Source organism: Protopterus annectens, chromosome 1.part1 (genome assembly GCF_019279795.1).
Source record: "Protopterus annectens isolate FY-2018-M chromosome 1.part1, PAN1.0, whole genome shotgun sequence".
Lineage (NCBI taxonomy): Eukaryota > Metazoa > Chordata > Ceratodontiformes > Protopteridae > Protopterus > Protopterus annectens.
The window spans coordinates 579,826,708-579,849,933 of record NC_056726.1 but is presented as its reverse complement, the minus strand read 5'-3'; the positions used below and the strand labels follow the sequence as shown (position 1 = coordinate 579,849,933).

Here is a 23,226-nt window from a genome sequence, read left to right as displayed (position 1 = left end):
CCTGAGTTCTTAGCTTTAGTGGTAAGGATAAGAGAACTGTTGGATGATCTAAGACTATTTAGATTAGAGTAAGGGGCCAGAATGCTGGATAGTGATGGAGTTTTTTCAGGGTGGTTGACTATTTTGTAGGCCTCGGTGAGTTGATTAAGTTTGAGGAGATTAGGTAGTTCAAGCCAGCCAAGGGTCCTCAAGTTAAGACAGTGGTGGGTTCGATAAGGGGAACCTGTTACAAATCTAGCAATATGGTTGTAAGCACGTGAGAGCATGTTAAGTTCACGTTTATTGAGGAAAGAGAAGACTGGGGATGCGTAGAGGAGGGGAGAGAGAAGATGGGTGCGGGCAATAGTTAATTTGGTAGAAGGAGTTAAGAAGTTTATGATTCTGTACATAGATCCTAATTTTTTATTAACGGACTTTATAGTTTGAGTAATGTGCAGGTCAAATTTGAGCTTGTGATCAATGGTTACTCCAAGTAGTTTGGTATTGGTGACAGGGGTTATATAAGTCCCGTTATTAGATTTAACATGGAAGGTTATTTTGTTAGTATTTGGAGATTCTTTTTCTTGGGAAGAGGAAGCATTGGGAAAGAATAGTAGTAGCTTCGTTTTAGTTGGATTAAGTAGGAGTTTCAAGTCGTTGAACCATTTTTCAATTTGAGAAAAACATTGTTGAGTAATAGTTTGGAGATTCAAGATGGAGCTGTCAGAGCAGATTAGGGTGGAGTCGTCGGCATATTGTATGCAGGTGGTTTTAGGGATGACTGATTTAAGGTTGTTTATGTAGATGGAAAATAGAAGTGGACCGAGTATGGAGCCCTGAGGTACACCTATGGAAATTGGGAGTAGTCTTGATTTACAGTTTTGCCACAGGACGGCTTGTTGCCTACCCGAGAGATAGGTCTTAAACCAGCTTAGTGCTGGTGTTTCCAGATGCAAGGCTTCAAGGGTGTTAAGGAGGAGCTGATGATTGACCATGTCAAAAGCTTTTGATAGGTCCAAAAGAGGGCAGAAGATATAAGTTTGTTATTGCGGTTGTTATTGATGGAGTCAACAAAGGAAAGGAGGGCGGTCGTTGTACTATGGTGGGGACGAAAGCCATGTTGGGAGTTGGACAGGAGATGATTAACAGTTAGGTAGTGAAGAAGTTGCTTGTGGATGCATCTCTCCATGATTTTCGCTATTGGGGATAAGATAGCTATCGGTCTATAATTTGAGATTTCCATGGAGGAACCTCCTTTGTGAAGTGGAATGATATAAGAGATCTTCCAGATAGTAGGGATATACGTCTCAGCTATTGTTTTATTGATAAGGATAGATATTGGGTAGTCTATTACATCAGATGCAATTTGCAAGAATTCTGCAGGGAGGTGGTCAGCTGCTAGGGTGGTTGGCCTAAGTTTTTTTAGTAGGGTACGTATATACGAAGAAGATACTGGCTGTAACTTGAACGGGGTTGGGGTGAGAGTGTGCTGTTGAACAGCAGATTGTGAAGTGGAAGTTAGTTGACTGGCTAGATTTAGGACAGTCTCAGTGAAGAAGGAGTTGAAGGAATTAGCTACTTCTTCCTGTCCTTTCTCTACAAGATTCTCGGGGGTTGGGGTGGAGGTTTTCCCTGGGTGCAGAAGGTTGTTAAAGCCTGCCCAGAATTTTTTTGGGTTGTCCTGGTGTTTGTGCTGGAGGTGATAGAAGAATTGTTTTTTGTCCTGGGTAACAGCTGCTTTGGTGGTGTTTCTTAGTTGTTGAAATTTAGTACGGTCTTGGGAGGATTTTGTGGCCCTCCATTTGTCCCAGGCATGGTTACGTAGTTTAATTTTGTTTTTGGTTTTGTTTGGTGTTAAGGCAGAAGAGGTGTTAAAGAAAATGGAGGACAACGCTAAATCTATGCAAACTGTCAAAGATCTTTTACAAGTACAGCCACCCAGGTTTAGTAGACACTGGCCTACAAAGAATTGGTCATTTCCTGTGTCAGACAGACCTCAAAGGGGCAGATCCAGATGCCCTAGAGGCAGATCCAGGCTCAAGGTTCATACAGGTCAAAGCAAAGGGGTGCTTCTACCTCCAAAGTTGGAGACGACAAATCACAACTATATAGGAAACAGTCCCAAAGACTTCCCCCTGTTTGCACCAAGCACTTATCTCCTGTCAGCACCCTTAGGGGGAAAATTTGCACATTTTTCTCAAAATTGGCACATTATAACCCAAGACAAGTGGGTTCTAAATATAGTGTCACAAGGCTACAAGTTCCATTTCCATACCCTGTCAAAGGCAAACGGATGGCCAAATCTGCCAAAAAATCAATGGGCAGAGGCACAAAAAAGTGTCATCCCTCATGGACATGGGGGCCATTCAACAAGTACCAGAGCAAGACAAGGGACAAGGATTTTACTCGACTGTTCTTGGTACCCAGATAAGTATTTTTTAAGTTTTATGTTTGAATACACATCTATTTTCAGGCTAGTTTGTCAAGTAATACATCTTCAACTAATTTTTTAGTTAGCTCACTAATATACTCACTTCTGTGATTCTTTGCATAATTGCAATGTTTATTTCAGAGTCTACCATTTATTTATTTATTAATTAATTAATTAATTAATTATTATCGCAGTGCATCATAATTGTCAGTTTTATATATATCTGTATTTTTAAATGTTAATTGTCTAATTAAGTATCAGTTGTTAAAATTTGGCGCCTTTTTAGTATATAAAAATACGTGGAATTTATTTTATCTTTGCTCTGAAGAAGGCTAACTATTGTAAGCCGAAAAGCGCTTTGACACACTTGGCAATAAAGGTTCTGTTCCAGGTCGGACGTGGTTTTGATTCTTGGTGTTACTGTTCTTGGTACCCAGAAAGGACAAGGCCTGGAGACCAGTACTGGACCTATCTATTCTGAACACATTCCTGGATATACCAAAATTCAAAATGTTGACTTTGCAGCAGCTTCTGCCCATGCTGGGCAAGAATGATTGGCTTGTGACTTTAGACCTAAAAGAGGCATACCTGCATGTCCCAATCAGACAATCTTGTAGAAGATACCTCAGATTCAAGGCTGGCTCAATGCATTATCAATTCTCTGCACTGCCCTTTGGCTTATCTACTGCGCTCAGGGTCTTTACAAAGTGCCTGGCACCAGTAATTGCATTCTGCAGACAAAGAGGAATACAAATCTATCCTTACTTGGACGACTGTCTAATTCAAGCAAAGAACAAGGACATTCTTCTAAAGCATCTGGCGTTTGTGCAAAGACTTCTAACATGCCTAGGGTACACAGTCAACAAAAATAAATCAAAACTAGTACCCTCTCAAGAGATAATATTCCTGGGTGCAAGCTTAAATACAACTGCTCAGATGGCTTATCTCACGCCAGACAAAGGTGACTGACTACCTATTTCAAAATGTTGGCAACAAAGGCCCAGTTATCTGCAAGAAAAATTCTGCAGGCTTTGGGCTTCGTGGCATCCTGCATCCTACTAATTCCAGATGCAAGACTGCATATGAGGAAACTTCAATGGTACCTAAAAAGTGTTTGGACTCAACATTGCCACAGCCTGGAAACGATGATTACTCTCATTCCTTGCCTGCAACAGGAGTTTCGATGGTGGGCGAAGGCTTGTCACCAGAACAAGGGACAGCCATTCACATTACCCCCAGCCAGGCAGACACTAACAACGGATGCATCAGATTATGCCTGGGGGGCCCACATGGCAGGAAGGTGCATTCAGGGAACATGGTCCTCAAACCAAATGCATCTGCATATCAATCAAAAAGAGATGCTAGCTGTTCAAAATGCCCTGACAGTCTTCAAGGACCTACTTCATCCGGGACAACTACTGATAAAGACATATAACACCATGGTCATGTGGTATATAAACAAGCAGGGGGGCACACATTCTTACCCCCTTTGCAGACTAACCATGACTTTGTGGGACACAGCATTGACTTACCAAGTACATCTGCAGGCACAATTCCTGCCAGGATAGGAAAACACTCTGGCAGATGAACTAAGCAGAAACCTCATGGATCCCACGAGTGGCAGCTGGATCCACAAGTCTTCAGCATGATAACAAGGAAATGGGGATGCCCGGACATAGATCTATTTGCCTCCCCTCACAACTACCAACTAAAAAGAGTCTGCACAAGGAATCACAGACAAGCATTGAAAGTGGACACCCTATCAGTATATGCCTTTTTTCCACTGCCTCTCCTACCCAAGGTGTTGTCCTTCAAGGATGCATCTGCAGTCCTTACAAATGGGTTGTCCTGTCTTCAGGCAGCCCTTCGGTCGGCCGGATTCCAAAGTCTGGGTCCGGCTTCGGCTGGTGTCGCACTTCACCCGAAGTCATCGCTGCAGTTTTTCGGGTATAAAGGCATCAGCCGACGCCATTTTCCTCAGTCTTTCTTGCCGCGTGGCGCCCGAAGCAGAAGCTGTTTGCAAGTGCCGGTCGGTCAGATCCAGAGATTACTACTACCGAATACTACTTCGAAGACTTCTAAAAAGCCAAGTACCCCGTTGGGGACTCTTTCTTGCCTCAGCCGATGTCAGAGAAAGTGAATAACTGTTTATCTTGTGGGAAACAAATACCTCATAAAGATTTCCACTCCTACTGCATACATTGTTTAGGCCCAGACCACGACGTAGCAGCTTGTCTAGCCTGTGCTTCTTTTAACCGACGGACGCTTAGACGTCGGTCGGAGTTTGCTGAACAGATTTTCGGCTCTGATTTTGCCTATATTATGCCGTCGGATCCTCCGACAATGCAAATTACTAAAAAACGCAAAGAAAAGGACTGACACTCGCGGTCCGCGGTTTCGACCAAAACCGCGATTAAGCAAACCGTGAGTGTCTCGGTTTCGGCCGAAACCGAGCAAGCGGTTCTTTCTTCAGCCGAAACCATGCCTTCTACCGAGGCCTCCTCTAACCTGGTAGAATCGGCTTCTGAAATCCAACCTTCTGTTGCGGTTTCTCAGGAATTATCAGACACTATTCCCCTGGATATTTCAACCCCTACACGTGGAGCTGCTAGGCCTCCTGCAGCCATGTCTATTAAGGCCTTTGCCAGGGCTAAAGCAGCCAAAGCTTCAAAATCGGTGCCTGCCAAACCCCCCTCACACAGGCCCAGCACCAGCTCCCACATGCTTTCTTTGGCTGAGGATCTAATTTCTTTAATTCGTGGATCCCAGCCTCATCCAGACAGGACCTCTCTCCCACCTCCAGAAAAGAGGCCTAGAGCAGAGTCCCCTGAGCCAGTATCCACAGATGATTCCTCTGATGACTCAGAACATACAGACCCTCCTGAGGCTCCTTATTCCCCTTACGAAGACTCTGATGCTGAAGAGTCCATTCCTTCAGCCTCTCCACCTGAGGAATTTTCCTTTGGGGAAACCTTGCATGCTATGAGGGAACAATTTCAGTGGCAGGGCCAAGATTTCTCAGACTCCAGAAAAAGGCTTAGAACCTTTCTACATTTGCCACAACATAGGCCTTTAGCTGTACCTCCAGTTCTTTCTGTTGTAGATGATGCATTTAATGATGCTTGCACTGCTCCTGATTCATTACCTCCGGCTCCTGCTAAGCCCGATAGGTTCTACAGGGTCCCGGACACTCATCACCATTTATACAAGGCTCCTTTTGCAGATCCAGAGACTATCTCCCAGGGCCCTAAAGCTGTAGCAGCTACTTCTACTAAAAACCCCCTCCCCTCTGAAAGGGAATCCAGGTCCTTAGAGATGGGGTAAAAAAGTTTACACTTCTGCTACTTTGTCAGCTAGGGCTTTGAACTGCCAATTTCATATGATTCAATATCAAGAGTTTATGCTTGACCAGTTAACTAAAAAGCTGTCCTCTGAAGAATCTTTAGATAAAAAATATGTTCAGGAAATGGTACATAACATACAGCGGGTTAGTAACCATTCTTTAAAATGTGGGTATGATGCACTGGAGGCTTCCTTTAGATCAGCCATGACTGGCACAGTTATCAGGAGACATGCATGGTTGAAAGAACAGGCATTACCAGACCATGTCAAATCAAAGCTTTTGGATGCACCCATGGACAAGGTTAATTTATTTGGTTCCCCTGCACAGCAGGTACTAAAAAAGATGGAAGAGAAAACGAAATCTACAAACAGTGAAAGATTTCTTACAGGTTCAACCTCCAAGGTTTAGCAGGAACTGGCCCTCCAAGAATTGGTCCTTTCCGGACTCCTCTAAGACACAGAGAGGCAGGAATAGGCGTTCTAGAGGCAGAAACCAATCCAGGGGTGCCTACAGGGGATGCCAGTGGCAAGGTAACAACCAGCGAGGCACGGACGCAGCCACCACCACTACAACAACTCAATCACAGTGACTTGGCAGTGGCACCGCCTACCAGGGAACAACTAGAAGCACCCTTAGGCGGAAAGTTAACCTTATTTTCAAAGAACTGGCATTGCATCACAAGGGAAAAATGGATTTTGCAAACTATAGACCAAGGTTACAGGTTCCATTTCCATACTCTACCAGGAAAGAGAGGAATGCCAAACCTACCACCTACTCAAAGGGCAGAATCTCTAAAGCAAATATCTCAACTATTAAAAATGAGAGCTGTGGAAAAGGTACCATCTATGGAGCAAGGAAAGGGATTTTACTCCAGACTCTTCCTGGTACCAAGAAAAGAAAACAAATGGAGACCCATTCTAGACCTGTCCGCTTTAAACACATTCCTCATTGTTCCAAACTTCAAAATGCTGACCCTACAGCAGCTTCTTCCCATGCTGGGCAAGGAGTCTTGGCTGGTAACTCTAGATCTCAAGGAGGCATACCTGCACGTCCCCATACGACCAATTTGCAGAAGATACCTCAGATTTCTTGCAGGATCAGAGCATTATCAATTTTCAGCATTGCCCTTTGGCTTATCTACTGCGCCCAGAGTGTTCACGAAATGCCTGGCATCAGTAATTGCTCATTGCAGACTTCAGGGGATCCAAATTTATCCCTACCTGGACGACTGCCTGATACAAGCGGACAACAAAAGCAAGCTAACAGAAGACTTACAAAGAGTCATTTACCTGCTGCAAGCCCTGGGATATACAGTCAATATAAAAAAGTCAAGGCTGATTCCATCCCAAAGAATAACCTTTCTGGGTGCAGAGCTGGACACATCAAAGCAAATGGCATTCCTAACTGCAGAAAAGAAAGAGCAACTACCTCTCTACTTCTTGGCATTAACAAAGCAGAACCATCTAACTGCAAGAAAAGTACTACAAGCCCTAGGCTTCATGGCATCCTGTATAATTCTGGTCCCTCATGCCAGACTGCATATGAGAAAGCTACAGTGGTACCTAAAGAATTTGTGGTCTCAACACAAGCACAGCCTAGAAACCAAAATTCCAATAATACCATGCCTGAAGCAAGAGTTCCTATGGTGGGCTCAGGCCTGTCAATCAAACACAGGATTGCCCTTCTGCAACAGTCAACCAAGCCAAACCATCACGACAGATGCCTCAGACCTCGGTTGGGGGGCACACATGCTGGGCAAGTGCATACAAGGCTTATGGACTCAAGACCAGCTGCACCTGCACATAAATCTAAAGGAAATGCTGGCAGTAAAATTGGCAATCCAGTCATTCAGACCATTTCTCCAAGAAGGTCAGTTGATGATAAGGACAGACAACACCACAGTTATGTGGTACATCAACAAACAGGGAGGCACACATTCATATCCTCTATGCCGGCTGGCACTGGACCTATGGGATGTGGCTCTGAGCTACAATATTCAGTTACAAGCAATTTTTGTACCGGGAAAAGAAAACATTCTAGCAGACATATTAAGCAGAACTACCACAGATGCCCACGAATGGATGCTGCATCCGGACATCTTCAAAGCAATCACAAGAGAATGGGGATTACCACAAATGGACTTGTTTGCATCCCCACTCAATCACCAGCTAAAGAAATTCTGCACAAGGACGTACCACCCACTTGCTTGGAAGGTTGACTCCCTATCTTTCAGTTGGAAAAACCTGACAGCATACGCATTCCCACCACTTCCTTTGATGCACAAGGTGCTTCTGAAGATCAAAGAGGACCGTCCAAGGATCATTCTGATAGCTCCAGACTGGCCAAGACAACATTGGTACCCATTGCTGAGGAGCATGTCTCGGGAACAAATATGGACACTACCCCTGATCCCACTACTGTTAACACAGAACAACTACAACATCCTGCATCCAAACCTGAAAACTCTGCAGCGAACTGCCTGGAACATTACATAAAAGCAATTAACCCAAATTTATCCCAAAGGGTTAAGGACATAATCCTAGAGGCTCGTAGACCTTCAACAAGAAAGAACTATGCAGCAAAATGGAAAAGATATCTCATTTGGAGTACTGCAAAGGGAGAAGATGTGTCACTGGTAAACATAGCCAACATCCTGGAGTATTTGGCAGAGCTCTTCCATACAGGCCTGTCCTATTCTTCCATCAAGATACATGCATCAGCTATTTCAGCAGAATACAGCTTGGATCCTCCTGTATTCTCTCATCCTCTGCTCAGACAGTTTCTGAGAGGAATTAAAAATGTAAAACCTCCCAGGAAACCACCATTGCCAGCATGGGACTTGAACTTTGTGCTAGAAAAATTGACACTTCCCCTTTCGAACCAGCAGCAACAGCAGAATTGCAATACTTATCCTGGAAAACTGCTTTCCTGCTGGCAATAACTTCAGCAAGAAGGGTCTCTGAACTACAGGCATTAATGGCAGTACAACCCTTCCTGATCTTCCATCAAGATAGAGTGTCCATGAGAACAAATCCTACATTTATGCCTAAGGTGGTATCCAGAGTGTCATTAAATCAGGCTATCCACCTACCTACATTCTTCCCAAACCCACAGAACAGGGGAGAAAGACTCTTGCATACCTTGGATGTACATAGACAATTACGCTACTACCTGGACAGGACCAAGTCCAATAGAAAAACTGACCAGCTTCTGGTAGCATATGCAACAGGAAAGGAAGGAAAACCAATCTCAAAACAGACAATCTCCAAATGGATAGGAAATTGCATTAGATTTTGTTACTCCTACCATGGAAAGAAAACTCCAGAGAACATCAGGCCTCACTCCACAAGGGCTACAGCCACTACCACAGCTTTCTTACGAGGAGTGGCTACCAAGGACATTATAGAGGCTGCTACTTGGACCTCCGTGCATACATTTGCCAAGCATTACAATTTACCTTTATACTCTAGATCCCGAGCAGGTTTTGCCACTGCTGTTTTGCAAGGGATCCTAGCTACACCATAATCTCTACTCTTTTCCTCCTCCCCTAGTTTAGCTATGGTATTCTACCCATTTGTAAGGACTGCAGATGCATTCTTGAAGGACATAGTACAGTTTTGTACCTACCATAAATGTAGATGTCCGATAGGAATGCATCTGCAATCAGGATTACCCACCCACCTTCCCCTCTGAGGTACTCCTTGGGTATTTGCCATCCTTCAGCTAGCTTGGGGAGGATCTATTATGGTGTATTTGTTTGTATATATGTACATACATGCTTATTTTTTGTGTTTGCGCTCTACTATTTGGAAACATTGGCATTTATCCAAATGTAGCCATCCAAGAGGGCACCTGGCATCTGGGGCAAGAAACACTGAGGAAAATGGCGTCGGCTGATGCCTTTATACCCGAAAAACTGCAGCGATGACGTCTGGTGAAGTGTGACACCAGCCGAAGCCGGACCCAGACTTTGGAATCCGGCCGACCGAAGGGCTGCCTGACGACAGGACAACCCATTTGTAAGGACTGCAGATGCATTCCTATCGGACATCTACATTTATGGTAGGTACAAAACTGTACTTTCCTAAAGGTCAGACAGGAGAAGCCAAAGATGATACTGATTGCCCCAGACTGGCCCTGCCAGTACTGGTATCCAATCCTAAGGAACTTGTCTCAATGCCCAGCTTGGACCTTACCTCAAATACCTCATCTACTGTCCCAGCAAAACAATCGGATCCTGCACAGCCAACTCAGAACTTTAAACCTGGCAGCATGGCGGATGATGTAGTCATACAAAACACACCTCTCAGTAAAGCTGTGATGGATGTCATTTTGGAAGTGGAAGACATTCTGTGCTTGGAACCAGGCACAAGGAACTGATACAGCTGTACCAAATATTCCTCAGATTTTTCAGTACTTAACTGGGATGCTGGACAAAGGCCTATCTTTTTCATCAATTAAAATTCATGCTTCTGCCATTTCGGCTCATTACAGTACAGAGCCACCAGTCTTCTCTCATCCTTTATTAAAGCAGTACCTCAGAGGAGCCAAAAATTTAAGACCTCCAAGGAAATCACCAATACCTTCATGGGACCTCCACTATGTCTTGGAAAAACTCACCCTGCCTCCTTTTGAGCCAGCTGCTACTGCTGATGTAAAGTTTTTATCCTGGAAAACAGCTGTGCTCCTAGCAGTAACTTCTGCAAGACGAGTTTGAGCTACAGGCCCTCATGGCTGTGGAACCTTTTATCTTTTTTTTATCCAGACAGGGACTCACTGAGGACAAACCCAACATTTATGCCTAAGGTGGTGTCCAGTGTGGGTCTTAACCAAACTATTCATCTGCCAACTTTTTTCCAAATCCACAGAACAAGGGGGAGAGAATTCTACATTCTTTGGACGTACACAGACAGCTTAGGTTCTACTTGGGCAGAACCAAAGTTTTCAGGAAGACAGAGCAATTGCTAGTGGCATATGCTGCAGGATCACAAGGAAAGGCTATCTCAAAGTAGACTATTTCAAAGTGGATAGGCCACTGCATTCGTTTCTGCTATTTACACCATGGCAAGCCAGAGCCTAAGGGCATTAGGCCACATTCCACCAGAGCTGCAGCCACTTTAGCAGCCTTTCTCAGGGGAGTACCAACCAAAGGCATTTTAGAGGCTGCTACTTGGAGTTCAGTGCACACCTTTACAAAGCACTATCATTTGCCACTCTCCTCTAAATCCAGGGCAGGCTTTGCCACTGCAGTTCTGCAGGGCCTCATAGCCACTCCTAATGCTGTTTAACTCCAGCCTCCCAACCATAGCTTTGTGACTCTACCCAAATGTAATGACTGCAACAGTGAAACACGAAGAACATAGTACAGTTGTGTACACGTAGCATAAATGTAGATGTTTGAGTGTATTCACTGTTGCAGTCCAGGTTACCCACCTGCCATCCCCCTTTTTCCTGCTGGAACTTTTCTTTCCTTCTCTGATTTGTACAACCTATGTGGTGTATTTGCTTGTAGATGAAGGTATAATTTATATTGGTGCATGTATTCTTACATATATATATATATATATATATATATATATATATATGTATGTATGTATATAAAGTTTGGCTACCCTTTTAGGGGGCACCTGACATCTGCGGCAAGAAAAACGTCAGGGAAGTGGCGACAGCAGCCGACGCAGGACCCAAGACTTTGGAATTCAGGCCGACTGAGGGCAACCTGCCAGCAGGATTACCCAAATGTAATGACTGCAACAGTGAATAACATCTACATTTATGGTAAGTGTACACAACTGTACTTTTCCCTTGGTGCAACCTTTTTGCATCCCCAACCAACTACAAGTGCAGCAATTACTTTGCCCTGATTCCACCTCGGGGACAGTCACCCAGGGACGCTCTAGTCCACGATTGGCTCTCGGGTCTGTTTTATGCCTTTTCCCCCTCTCCCTCTCATTCCCCAGTTCCTGAAGAAATCCCGCCGGTTGAAGAGCAAGATAATCCTCATAGTGCCATATTGGCCTCGGCAAATTTGGTTCCCCTTCTTATGGCCTCACCTGCTAGATCAACCATGAATTCTCGATCCAACTCCGGATTTGATCTCCCATCCGCAGAACCTGATTCACCCCAACCTGAACAGTCTGAAGCTCACAGCTTGGCTCCTCCACTTCCAGTGATTGCCAGGCAAGACTGATCTTTCTTCCCTAGTACGTGACATTCTTATTGCTTCTCAAGTCTTCCACCAGAACTACTTATCTCAGCAAGTGGTAAAGGTTTACCATTTGGCTGAAGGAAAAATGGAAAGACCCTTTTTCGGCACCAGTAGTTGCCTCTACAGTTTATTCCAGTCTGGCCTATCTGCTTCTACCATTCGAGTTCATTTGGCCGAGATATCTAATTTTCACAGTGGTGTCCATGACTCATCTCTTATGTCACACAAATTATGCAAGACTTTACTTAAGGCGTAAATCATTTGAAACCCCCTTTTAGAGGACCTAGCCAGCCATGGGATCTGTCCTTAGTCCTGCAAGCGTTGACTACAGCTCCTTTTGAACCAGCTTTTTCATGCGACTTCAAGTTTCTTTCTTGGAAAACTTTGTTCTTGGTCGCCATTACTTCTGCCAGACATATCTCTGAACTTCGAACTTCAAGCTCTATGCATCAAACAGCCTTACTTAATCTTTCATAAAGATAGTGTCATTGAGAACTAATCCTTGCTTCCTTCCCTTCCTTCTAAAAGTGATCTCTGAAATGTCCATTAACCAATCCATTGAAATTGCCAGTTTTCTTTCACAATCATTCTAATAGAGGAGAGTATTGTCTACATACCTTTGACATTCACAGGCAAATTTGTTTCTTTCTGGACAGAACTAAGGCTTCTCGCAAATCAGATCAGCTATTCCTGACCTATTCTGGTCTTAGACTTGGATGTGCTGTTTCTAAGGTCACATTGGCTAAATGGTTAAAAGACTGTGTAATATTTATTTACAAAACTCGTGATATCCCTCTGACTACAGCCGTTGGGGCTCATTCCACTAGGTTGGTCGCAACTTCTGCTGCCTTTCGTGCTAGAGCTTCTTTACCTGACATTTGTGCAGCTGCAACTTGGGCTAGACACCATACCTTCATCAGCCATTGCAAATTGGATTTGGCCTCCAGAGGAAGAGCGTCCTTTGGTTCAATGGTGCTCAGGAATGTCCTTCCATGAGAGCCTCCCAGGAATAAAGGTAGCTGGGGAGTCTGTCCCAGGCGTAAGGAATGAACGAGGATTAACAATATCAGATAAAGAAGTTATGTCTTACCATAACGTTCCATCTGTATTGTTGATCCTTGTTCAGTCATTATGACCCTCCCTCCTTCCCCCTCCTGAGGCTTATGGTGGATCTCATCATTTGGTTCCTTTTAGGTTCTTTGACCAGAGGTAGCCTTTACTTCCTTTGACTTGCAAACTCAATCTGAGGTAACAGGGAGAGGGGAATTGTGGGTAAGAGTTTAGCTCGAGAGTTTGTGGCTGTTGTGAACTTGGAAGATGGCTGGCTCGGTTCCGAGGTCGGAACCGATAACCCAGGTGTAATGACTGAACGAGGATCAACAATACAGATGGAAAATTATGGTAAGACATAACTTCTTTTTCACAGCTTTAACTTTCTTTGACAGCTGCTAGGATCTTTTTATAAAAACTAAAATAAGCGGTCTCATCAAACATCAGGCAATCAGACATTCAGAAACAATGGCATGGGATTCATTATGGGTACATATAGCAATGGGAGTACTTACCTCCTTTTCAGGGGATTCCTCCTCTCCTACGAGATAAAACTTATTTCCTTTACCCTGTAATTCTGCTTCTACTGGCTCAAGGGTGATATAAACTGATTCTTCCTCTTACAGGGAAGGGATTTTATTCAAGAATGTTTCTGATACCAAGGAAAGAAGCTTCACAGAGACCAGTCCTAGATATTTTCTTTCTCAACCAATTTCTGAAAGTGCCAAAGTTCAACGTGATATGCCTTCCTCTTTCAGGTGTTTAGTAACTCTAGATTTAAAAGATGCTCATCGTTGCATTCCAGTTGCCACAGGTTTGAAACATTTCTTAATATTTTTTGTGTCCAGATAACACCTTATCTGCATTACCCTTTGGGTTATCTAATGCTTTAAGGGTGTTCAGAAAGTGTTTAGCTCTAGTGATAGCCTAGCTGCAAGGTATTCACATTTTCTTAAACAACTTGCTTATCTTTGTAGAGTTATTTTCAAAGTGTTGGGAATCTCTAACTTGGGTAAAAGATCTCCTTTTAAGACTGAGTTTTTAGGAGAACATTTCCATCCCAAAGACTAGTATTCCTGGAGTGTATTCTTGATCATTCCTATCAAAGAGTTTTTCTCCCGCAGGAAATAGGAGGAGGTCTGAATGGAGAGATGGTGAAATTGGCAGGAAAAGGTGAGTAGCATTGCCGGGACTGAATTCATCCTAAAGTCTTTGCGAGTACATTTAGGTGGTGGACCTTGTTTTCACAATATCTTGCCAAAAGATATATCGACTGTATTTTGTATGGAGTATGGCATGGAGAGAGTTAGGTTAAAAAATGGACAGTTGGGTGCACAGGTTCCAGGATAAAAAGTGATGTACACAGTGGTGCTAAGGCTGGATAAATGACGGTGTAGAATTGTCAAGACAGAGAAACATTGCTACAGTGGATTTAGGCCGGGGTCAGGAGGAGGATGGCCCTTGTGTTGTAGAAGGAAGGTGTAGAACCTGTTCCCACAGACCAAACAGGCAAAGGCTTTTATTCCAGACTATTCCTGGTTCCCAGAAAAGAGGGCACTTGGCTCCCCATCCTGGATCTATCCATTCTGAACACCTCCCTGGTGGTCCCCAAATTCATACTGCTAACTATGCAGCAGCTGCTACCTATGCTGACAAAAAATGCTTAGCTAGTGACCCTACACTTAAAAGATGCCTACCTCCACATCCCCATAGGGGAATCCTGCAGGAAATTCCTGCACTTCAGAGCAGGCTCACAACACTTTCAGTTCTCTGTGCTACCCTTTGGCTTATCTACTGTGCTACCCTTTGGCTTATCTACTGCACCTAGAGTATTCACGATATACTTAGCCCCAGCCATAGCATTTTGCAGACAGAGAAATATACAGATTTTCCCTTGTCTGGATGACTGCCTCATTCAGGTACAGTGCAAAGAAAAGCTGCTGTCAAAACCCACCTAAATTCCTTAGGGTTCACCATCAACGAGAAGAAATCTAAGCAAACACCCTCCAGGAAGTTCATTTTCTTGGGGGCACTGCTGGACACAGCATCCCAAATGGCCTTTCTGTCCCCAGAAAAGGAGAGCTTTCTGCCTCTCTACTTTACCCAGCTGGCTTCCAGAAGTCACCTCACTGCGAGGAAGTTCCTGCAAGGCTTGGGGTACATGGCATCTTGCATCCTTCTTATTCCTCTGGCCAGGCTTCACATAAGGAAACTTCAATGGTATCTAAAGAACCTTTAGTGTCAGCACTCTCAGCCTCTAGAGACTTCTCTCCCGCTGATCACCTGTATAAGGGCCGAGTTTCTCTGGTGGGCAAGGGCCTGTGCCAAGAACAAGGGTCTTCCCTTCCGGCCAGACCATCACCACCGACGCCTCAGACATTGCTTGGGGCGCTTACCTAGCAGGCAGGTGCACCCAAGGGCTTTGGGATGCCCAGCACCTTCCCTTACACATCAATCCAAAGGAAGTGATGGCAGTACAAAAGGCTCTGGCAGTCTTCAAACCCCATCTCAGGCCAAGGGTTCTCATTATCAAAACAGATAACACCACAGTAATGTGATGTATCAACAAACTGGGAGGGATCCAATCTTACCTCTGTGCAGGCTAACCATGAACCTCTTGCTGACAGCTGCCTCTGTGGGTCTACACCTAGTAGCCCAATACCTACCAGGGATCCACAACACCCTGGCAGACCACCTAAGCAAAAACTTACTGGACCCCCATGAATGGCAGCTCCACAGAAAAATCTTTCTGCAAGTCACTCAGGAGTGGGAAACTCCGGAGGTGGATCTCTCTGCTTCACACCTCAACCATCAGCTGGAAAAATTCTGTACCAGGGAGTATCGCCACCTAGCGTGGGAGGTGGATGCCTCGACCTTCCCCTGAAACTCCCTTTTTGTGTATGCATTCCCTCCTCTGCCTCTTATTCCTAAGGTACTGATGAAAATAAGGGAGGAGAGACCAAAGGCCATCCTCATTGCTCCAGATTGGCCCAGACAGCATTGGTATGTCTTACTGTGCAGCCTGACATTCCAGCCCTCCAGGCAGCTTCCCCTGATCTCAGACCTTTTGACCCAGGTGGGGGGGGGGGGGCGAATGCTGCACACAACTTGCAGACTCTCAGTCTGTCAGCATGGCTAATACTTCAAAAGCAAACAAGAGGTCCCTGTTAAACAAACAGGTCCTAGACATTATCACAGAGGCCAGAAGGCCCAGCAGCAGAAAATCTTATGCAGGGAAATGGAAAAGATTCTGCTCCTGGAGCCAGTCCAGAGGGGCCAGTACATCACAACCTTCCATCTCTATCTTGGACTACCTAGCCAAGTTAGTCAATAGTGGCCTTTCCTTCTCTTCTATTAAAATCCATGCCTCAGCCATTTCAGCTCATTTCGAGTCAGACCAGCCCCTCTCCTCACATCCTTTGATTAAACAATTCCTCAGAGCGGCTTCTAATATCAGACCTCCCAGAAGGCCACCCACACCAGCCTGGGACCCGAATTATGTTTTAGAAAAACTAACCTTCCCTCCATTCCAACCTGCTGCTTCAGCAAAATTGAAATACCTCTCCTGGAAGACTGCTTTCCTACTAGCCTCATCTCAGCCAGAAGGGTTTCAGAACTTCAGAAATCATGGCCATTGTGCTGTTCATCATTATCCATGCAGACAGGGTCTCCCTGAGGACTAACCCTTCCTTTATACCCAAGGTAGTATCTGATGTGACCCTTAACCAGGCCATACATCTACCCACCTTCTTTTCCAACCTTCAAAACAAGGGGGAAAGAATTCTGCACTCACTAGACGTGCACAGACAGCTCAGATACTACCTGGGTCATACTAAACCCTTCAGAAAAACAGACCAGCTTCTTGTCAGCTTTGCCCTAGGAGCAGAGGGAAGCCCATTTCCAAGCAAACCATTTCCAAATGGCTATCACATTGTATCCATTTCTGCTACAGACTACAAGGAAAATCACCCCCATTCCACTAGGGCAGCCTCCACTTCCACAGCATTCCTCAAAGGAGTCCCCACCATGGACATCTTGGAAGCTGCCACCTGGACCTCTGTCCATACCTTTACAAAGCATTACCAACTACCTCTTTTCTATAAGTCTAGGGCAGGGTTTGCCTCTGCAGTTCTGCAGGGCGTGCTGACCCATGCCTAGGGTTCTAACCTATCCTTCCCTCCCTCTCCTCAGCTTTGGGAATCTTCTCACAGGTGATGAATGCAATAGTGAAACACGAAGAACATAGTACAGTTGTGTACACTTAACATAAATGTAGATGTTAGAGTGTATTCATTTTTGCAGTCCTGGTTTCCCTCCCTCTCTCCTTCCCCCTTATATCCTCTTTCCCTAGGGGACATAAGCTTCCCACGGTGGCTTTTAGTCACCAGGACCACTTCACCATATTTCCTTGTGCTTCTGATGGGTTAGGGCAAGAAAAACTGATGTAATGGCGTCGGCAGCCTTGCTTTTTAGGTTCACAGGTTCATAGGTTGGTACTAGGCTATCGACCCTAGGGCCTATACAAGCCTAGCCATAACAATTCCCTGGCTATTTGTTTACACACTATTTACTTCCCTGGCACTGACGACCTGAGGTCAAACTACAGGCGACAGCAGTCGACGCAGAAAAACATTGATTCTGGTATTCGGACCGGCCGAAGGCTACCACTGCAGGGATAACCCACAGGTGATGACTGCAACAGTGAATAAATAACATCTACATTTATGGTAAGTGTACACAACTGCACTTTCCACTGTATTTGGCATTCATCAGCCCCATCATTCAGTACAATAACCCGTTTGGTATGTACTTAACCAGGCATATCCAACAACTGGAACGTCCACAGAGGTTCCTCACTGAAAGAATACCGGGTGTAAGTAATATGTCCTATGCAGACTGCCTCAAGGCCCTATCCCTTTATTCTGTCTCCTACAGGCTTTTGAGGTGAGATCTATGTCTGGCATACAGGGCATTGTCAGACCCCACTGTGATGGACTTCCTGTATATCCACAAAACAAACAATACCAGAATTACCTGTTCCAAAGGCTTTAACCTTGCCTGTGATATAAGTAGGACCTGCTGGCGAGAGGTAGGTATGTATCCCAGAGACTACTCAGTCTGTGGAACAGGCTCCCCATCCATGTGAAACAGAGTTCCTTCCTAACCCAATTCAAGTGTGACATGGACAATTGAATGGGAAACCGGAATTTCATCCCTGGTTTGACACCTATGCAAACAGGTAACCCTGTAAATGGTTCATCTCCCAGGCCCATGCTTACACTTAACAAGGTTATCAAAACTTGTCAGAGATTTGGGATACAAGGTTAGGCTTAAAAAGGCCCTTGTGGTCGTTAGCCTAGTAAACACCTATGAACATATGTGGGAGGAACAGAAGGAAGGTTATGGCAAATCATTAATAGCACTTCAACAGAAGGATGGAAGGAGGAAAAGTAACTAATTTTTGTCATTCCATTGCAAGCTGTGGTTTCTAAATCCAGTACCAACCAACCATTTGATATGGATATGGGGTGGCATATCTATAGAAATATTATTAATATTACTATGTCATTACCTTATTTCTTATTCTATCACATCCTTGATAATATATTTGTTGTATCTCTCATGATATCTAGTATGTAAACAACAGAATCTTCACTTGATTGTTTGTTTGATTTTTTTGTCTGTTTTTGACTGTTTTTTTTATCTGTATTGTTCGGAGCTTTTCTCGCCGGGCCTCCACTGAAAATGGACATGCATCCAGTCGGATTTCTCCCGGTTAACAAATGTAAAATAAATAAGACTGATCCTATCTTAAGTGCATATCACAAATTATTAAAATGGTGTAGCCTGCTCCTTTTACTGCCTTCCTTCCAGTAGTGCTTATGTTGTCCATCAGATGGTTGTTTACCTGTTAGCAGTTATTAACTAACCATAAGTGTGGACAGGAATAGTGGTTAAACTTGAATTTATTCTGCAGAGTAAGCGAGCATTTGAAATTTTGAAATGTGTATATAGTATTAAATGTGTTAAGTTAACTATTGTCTCCAAAATACAATTTGAGTAACTGATATTTTTCTTTGCAGGTATACCATATAAACAGCTAACTGTTGGTGTGCCAAAGGAGATCTTCCAGAATGAGAAAAGAGTGGCAGTGACGCCTGCTGGTGTACAGGCTTTGATCAAGCAAGGCTTTAATGTTGTAGTGGAGTCAGGTGCTGGGGAAGCAGCCAAGTTCTCTGATGACCACTATAGGGATGTTGGTGCACTAATCCAGGGTACCAAAGAAGTACTGGCTTCAGATGTGGTTCTTAAAGTAAGTAGTAATCAACTGTGCAGTCTTAAACTATTTCTTGTTTTCATTTATAGGTAAAGAGTTCTTTCATACTGTCCTCTCTTTGAAATGCTGTTATAGTCTTGCAAGGGCTGCAAACCAAAAAACACAAGCTCACCTACCCAGAATTGCTGAACCTAAGTGTTTGCCAAATGCCCTTGATAAGAGGTAGCGCCTGATATCCTGAAGGATTTTAATGGGTTAAACAAGTTGGAAGGTGTCAAAATTATTTGTACATGATCCAGTCAATTCACTTCAACAGCAGGACTGGTATGGCACAGGCAGCCCTTGCTTGGCACATTTAAGATTCTGCTAGGCTCAAACTCCCCTCCTAGCTCTCAGATGCTATGTTACTGCAAACCTTAAGAGCTGCTTCTATGCTTGTTTTCTATGGATTTGCTAGCTGTTTTTGGATCAGCTTTGTTGAAAAAAATGAAGTTGATCCTCTGTCATATCAAATTCTTACAGGTTTTATTTTTTTTTTTTTTGTTAATTTTAGTGAATGAGAATTTCAGAAGTAGGTGCTTTTCACCTATTCCTTCTTGCTCCTATTAAGTCTCCTTGTCATCTGTTTCTGTTTTGCTTAGTCAGTAGTTCTGATTTTGGTTGTCAGTGTTTGCCTTGAATTTCTTGGTCTTATTGGTAGTTGTATTTATTTTCTACTGGGCAGAGCCGAGTAAGGTATAAGGCGTCAAGTTTTAAGAGATTTTTCAGTATGTGGACATTAAATTCCCCCTCTGGACATGCGTACCTTATGCATGGTGATGTCCTTCAAGGATGCATCTGCAGTCATCACATATGGGTTGTCCTGCCTCAGGCAGCCCTTCGGTCGGCCGGATTCCAAAGTCTGGGTCTGGCCTCGGCTGATGTCGCACTTTCCCCGACGTCAGAGCGCTTGGGGTATAAAAGCATCAGCCGACGCCATCTTCCCCAGTCTTTCTTGCCGCGTGGTGCCCGAAGCAGAAGCAGTTCGCAAGTGCCGGTCGGTCAGCTCCTGTGATTCAGATACCGAAGACTTTGAAAAAGCTAAGTACCCCATTGGGGACTCTTTCTTGCCTCAGCCGATGTCAGATAAAGTTAATAATTGTTTAACCTGTGGGAAACAAATACCTCATAAGGATTTCCACTCTTACTGCCTCCCCTGCCTAGGCCCAGACCACGACGTCTTGGCCTGTTCAGCCTGTGCTTCCTACAACCGACGAACTCTTAGACGTCGGTCGGAGTTTGCAGAGGAGTTTTTTGGGGCTAGTTTTGCTTATAAAATGCCGTTGGAGACTCCGACTTCGCATTTAGTCAAAAAACGGAAGGACAAGGACCGACACATGTGGGCTGCGGTTTCGGCTGAAACATCGGTCAAGCCTACCGCGAGTGTCTCGGTCTCGGCTGAAACAGAGTCCTTGGCTCTTCCTACTACCGAAACCACGCAACCGACTACCTCGGCCCTGGAGGCCCCGGCCGAGTCGGTCATTGAATTAACTTCTGAAACCGGTGTCCAGGAATCTTCCGACACCATTACTGTAGATAAGTCTACTCCTGCACGTGGTGCAGCCAGACCCCCTGCTTCCATGTCCATTAAGGCTTTCTCTAGGGCTAAGGCTGCTAAACTCTCTAAGGATTTGCCTCCCAAAGTTTCCTCTCGGAGACCTTCTTCTAGCTCTCAGATTCTTACCCTAGCAGAGGATCTGATTTCATTAATTGGAGGCTCCCAACCAAATCTGGGCAGGGGCTCTCAACCACCTCCGGACAAAAGGCCCAGGGTTGAGCCCTCTGATCCATAGTCTTCAGATGAGTCCACGGATGGCTCTGGTCTGTCAGACCACCAGGAGGAGGCTTATTCGGCCTACGAGGATTCTGATGCTGAAGAATCTATTCCCTCGGCCTCCCCTACTGAAGAGTTTTCATTTGGAGAAACATTACACACTATGAGAGAACATTTTCAATGGCAGGGTCAGGAATTCTCTGATTCCAGAAAGAGATTAAGGACCTTTTTACATTTACCTCAGCACAGGCCCTTAGCTATAACTCCTGCTTTGAATGTAATTGATGATGTTTATTCAGATGCTTGTACTGCCCCTGACTCTCTCCCTCCGGCTCCTGCCAAACCTGATAGGTACTACAGGGTCCCGGATTCACATTTTCACCTGTACAAGGCCCACTCTGCTGATCCAGAAACTATTTCCCAGGGCCCTAAAGGGGTTGCAGCTGCCACTGCTAAAAATCCTCTACCCTCTGAAAGGGAGTCCAGAGCATTAGAGATGGGGTAAGAAAGTGTATACTTCTGCAACTCTTTCCATGAGGGCATTAAACTGTCAATTCCATATGATACAGTATCAAGAGTATTTACTAGATGAATTGCATAATAAACTGTCCTCTTCTGAACCCCTTAATCGTAAATCCCTTCAGGATCTGGTGCATAACTCCCAGCAGGTTAGTAACCATTTCTTGCAGTGTGGCTATGATGCATTGGAAGCTTCATGTAGATCTGCTATGACAGGTGCAGTTATACGTAGACATGCCTGGCTGAAGGAACAATCTCTGCCAGACCATGTTAAAGCTAAGCTTTTGGATGCTCCTATGGAAAAGCAAAAATTATTTGGTTTCACGGCTCAAGAGGTTTTAAAGAAATTTGAAGAAAAGGCAAAATCTGTGCAAACAGTTAAAGACTTTCTGCAAGTCCAACCACCAAGTTTCAGCAGAAATTGGCCTACTAAGAATTGGTCCTTTCCTGACTCAGACAGATCTCAAAGAGGCAGAAATAGATGTGCCAGAGGTAGAGGGCAAGCTAGAGGCTCCTACAGAGGCCGTCAGTGGCAGCCTCCCAACCAGAGAGGTGGTGCAGGAACTACAACTGCTACACCAGGACAGACTCAAGAACTTTATTTTGACTCCACCGACCAGGGCTCAATTAGAAGCACCTTAGGGCGGAAAGCTTTCTTTATTCTCAAAAAATTGGCACAGCATTACAAGGGACACATGGACACTGCAAATAATAGACAAAAGGATACAGGTTCCATTTCCACTCATTGCCAAAAAGAAAAGGCATGCCAAACCTGCCACCAAATCAGAGGGCAGAGGCTTTGAAACAAATTACCAACTTAATGCAAATGAAAGCCATAGAAAAGGTACCTCTTTCAGAACAAGGCCAGTGATTTTACTCAAGATTATTCCTTGTTCCAAGAAAAGAAAATCAATGGAGGCCTATTCTTGACTTGTCCGCACTGAACACGTACCTCATTGTGCCAAAATTCAAAATGCTGACTCTACAGCAACTCCTTCCCATGCTGGGCAAGGGGTCTTGGCTGGTGACTCTAGACCTTAAGGAGGCATACCTGCATGTCCCTATTCGACAAAGCTGCAGAAGACACCTCAGATTTCTTGCAGGGTCAGAGCATTATCAATTCCCAGCATTGCCCTTTGGCTTATCTACTGCGCCCAGAGTATTCACGAAATGCCTGGCATCAGTAATTGCACACTGCAGACTTCAGGGGATTCAAATCTACCCTTATCTGGACGACTGCCTAATACAAGCGGACAGCAAGCAAACTTTGTTAAAGGACTTGGACTATGCCATCCACCCGTTACAGGCCTTGGGATATACAGTCAACGTCCACAAATCAAGACTGGTTTCATCCCAAAGAATAACTTTTCTGGGTGCAGATCTAGACACAACCACCCAGATGGCTTTTCTCACAGAAGAAAAACAAGAACAGCTACCAGTTTACTTTCAGAATCTCACAAGACAAACTCAGATGACTGCAAGGAAAATCCTGCAGGCCCTGGGTTACATGGCATCTTGCATTTTTCTGATTCCACAAGCAAGGCTTCATATGAGGAAATTACAATGGTACCTAAGAAGTTTATGGACTCAGCACAGTCACAGCTTA

General features: G+C 44.5%; 1 protein-coding gene across 2 annotated transcripts in view; it reads left to right on the top strand.

Moving 5' to 3' along the window:
- The window catches only part of NNT (nicotinamide nucleotide transhydrogenase), a 1,308,245-nt gene that overhangs the window by 223,525 nt on the left and 1,061,494 nt on the right, over positions 1 to 23,226 (top strand). For both annotated transcript variants that reach the window (XM_044076912.1, XM_044076918.1), the window contains exon 3: positions 19,095 to 19,324. In XM_044076912.1, coding sequence (XP_043932847.1) covers positions 19,095 to 19,324 — 230 coding nt within the window. The remainder of the gene's footprint in view (positions 1 to 19,094; positions 19,325 to 23,226) is intronic.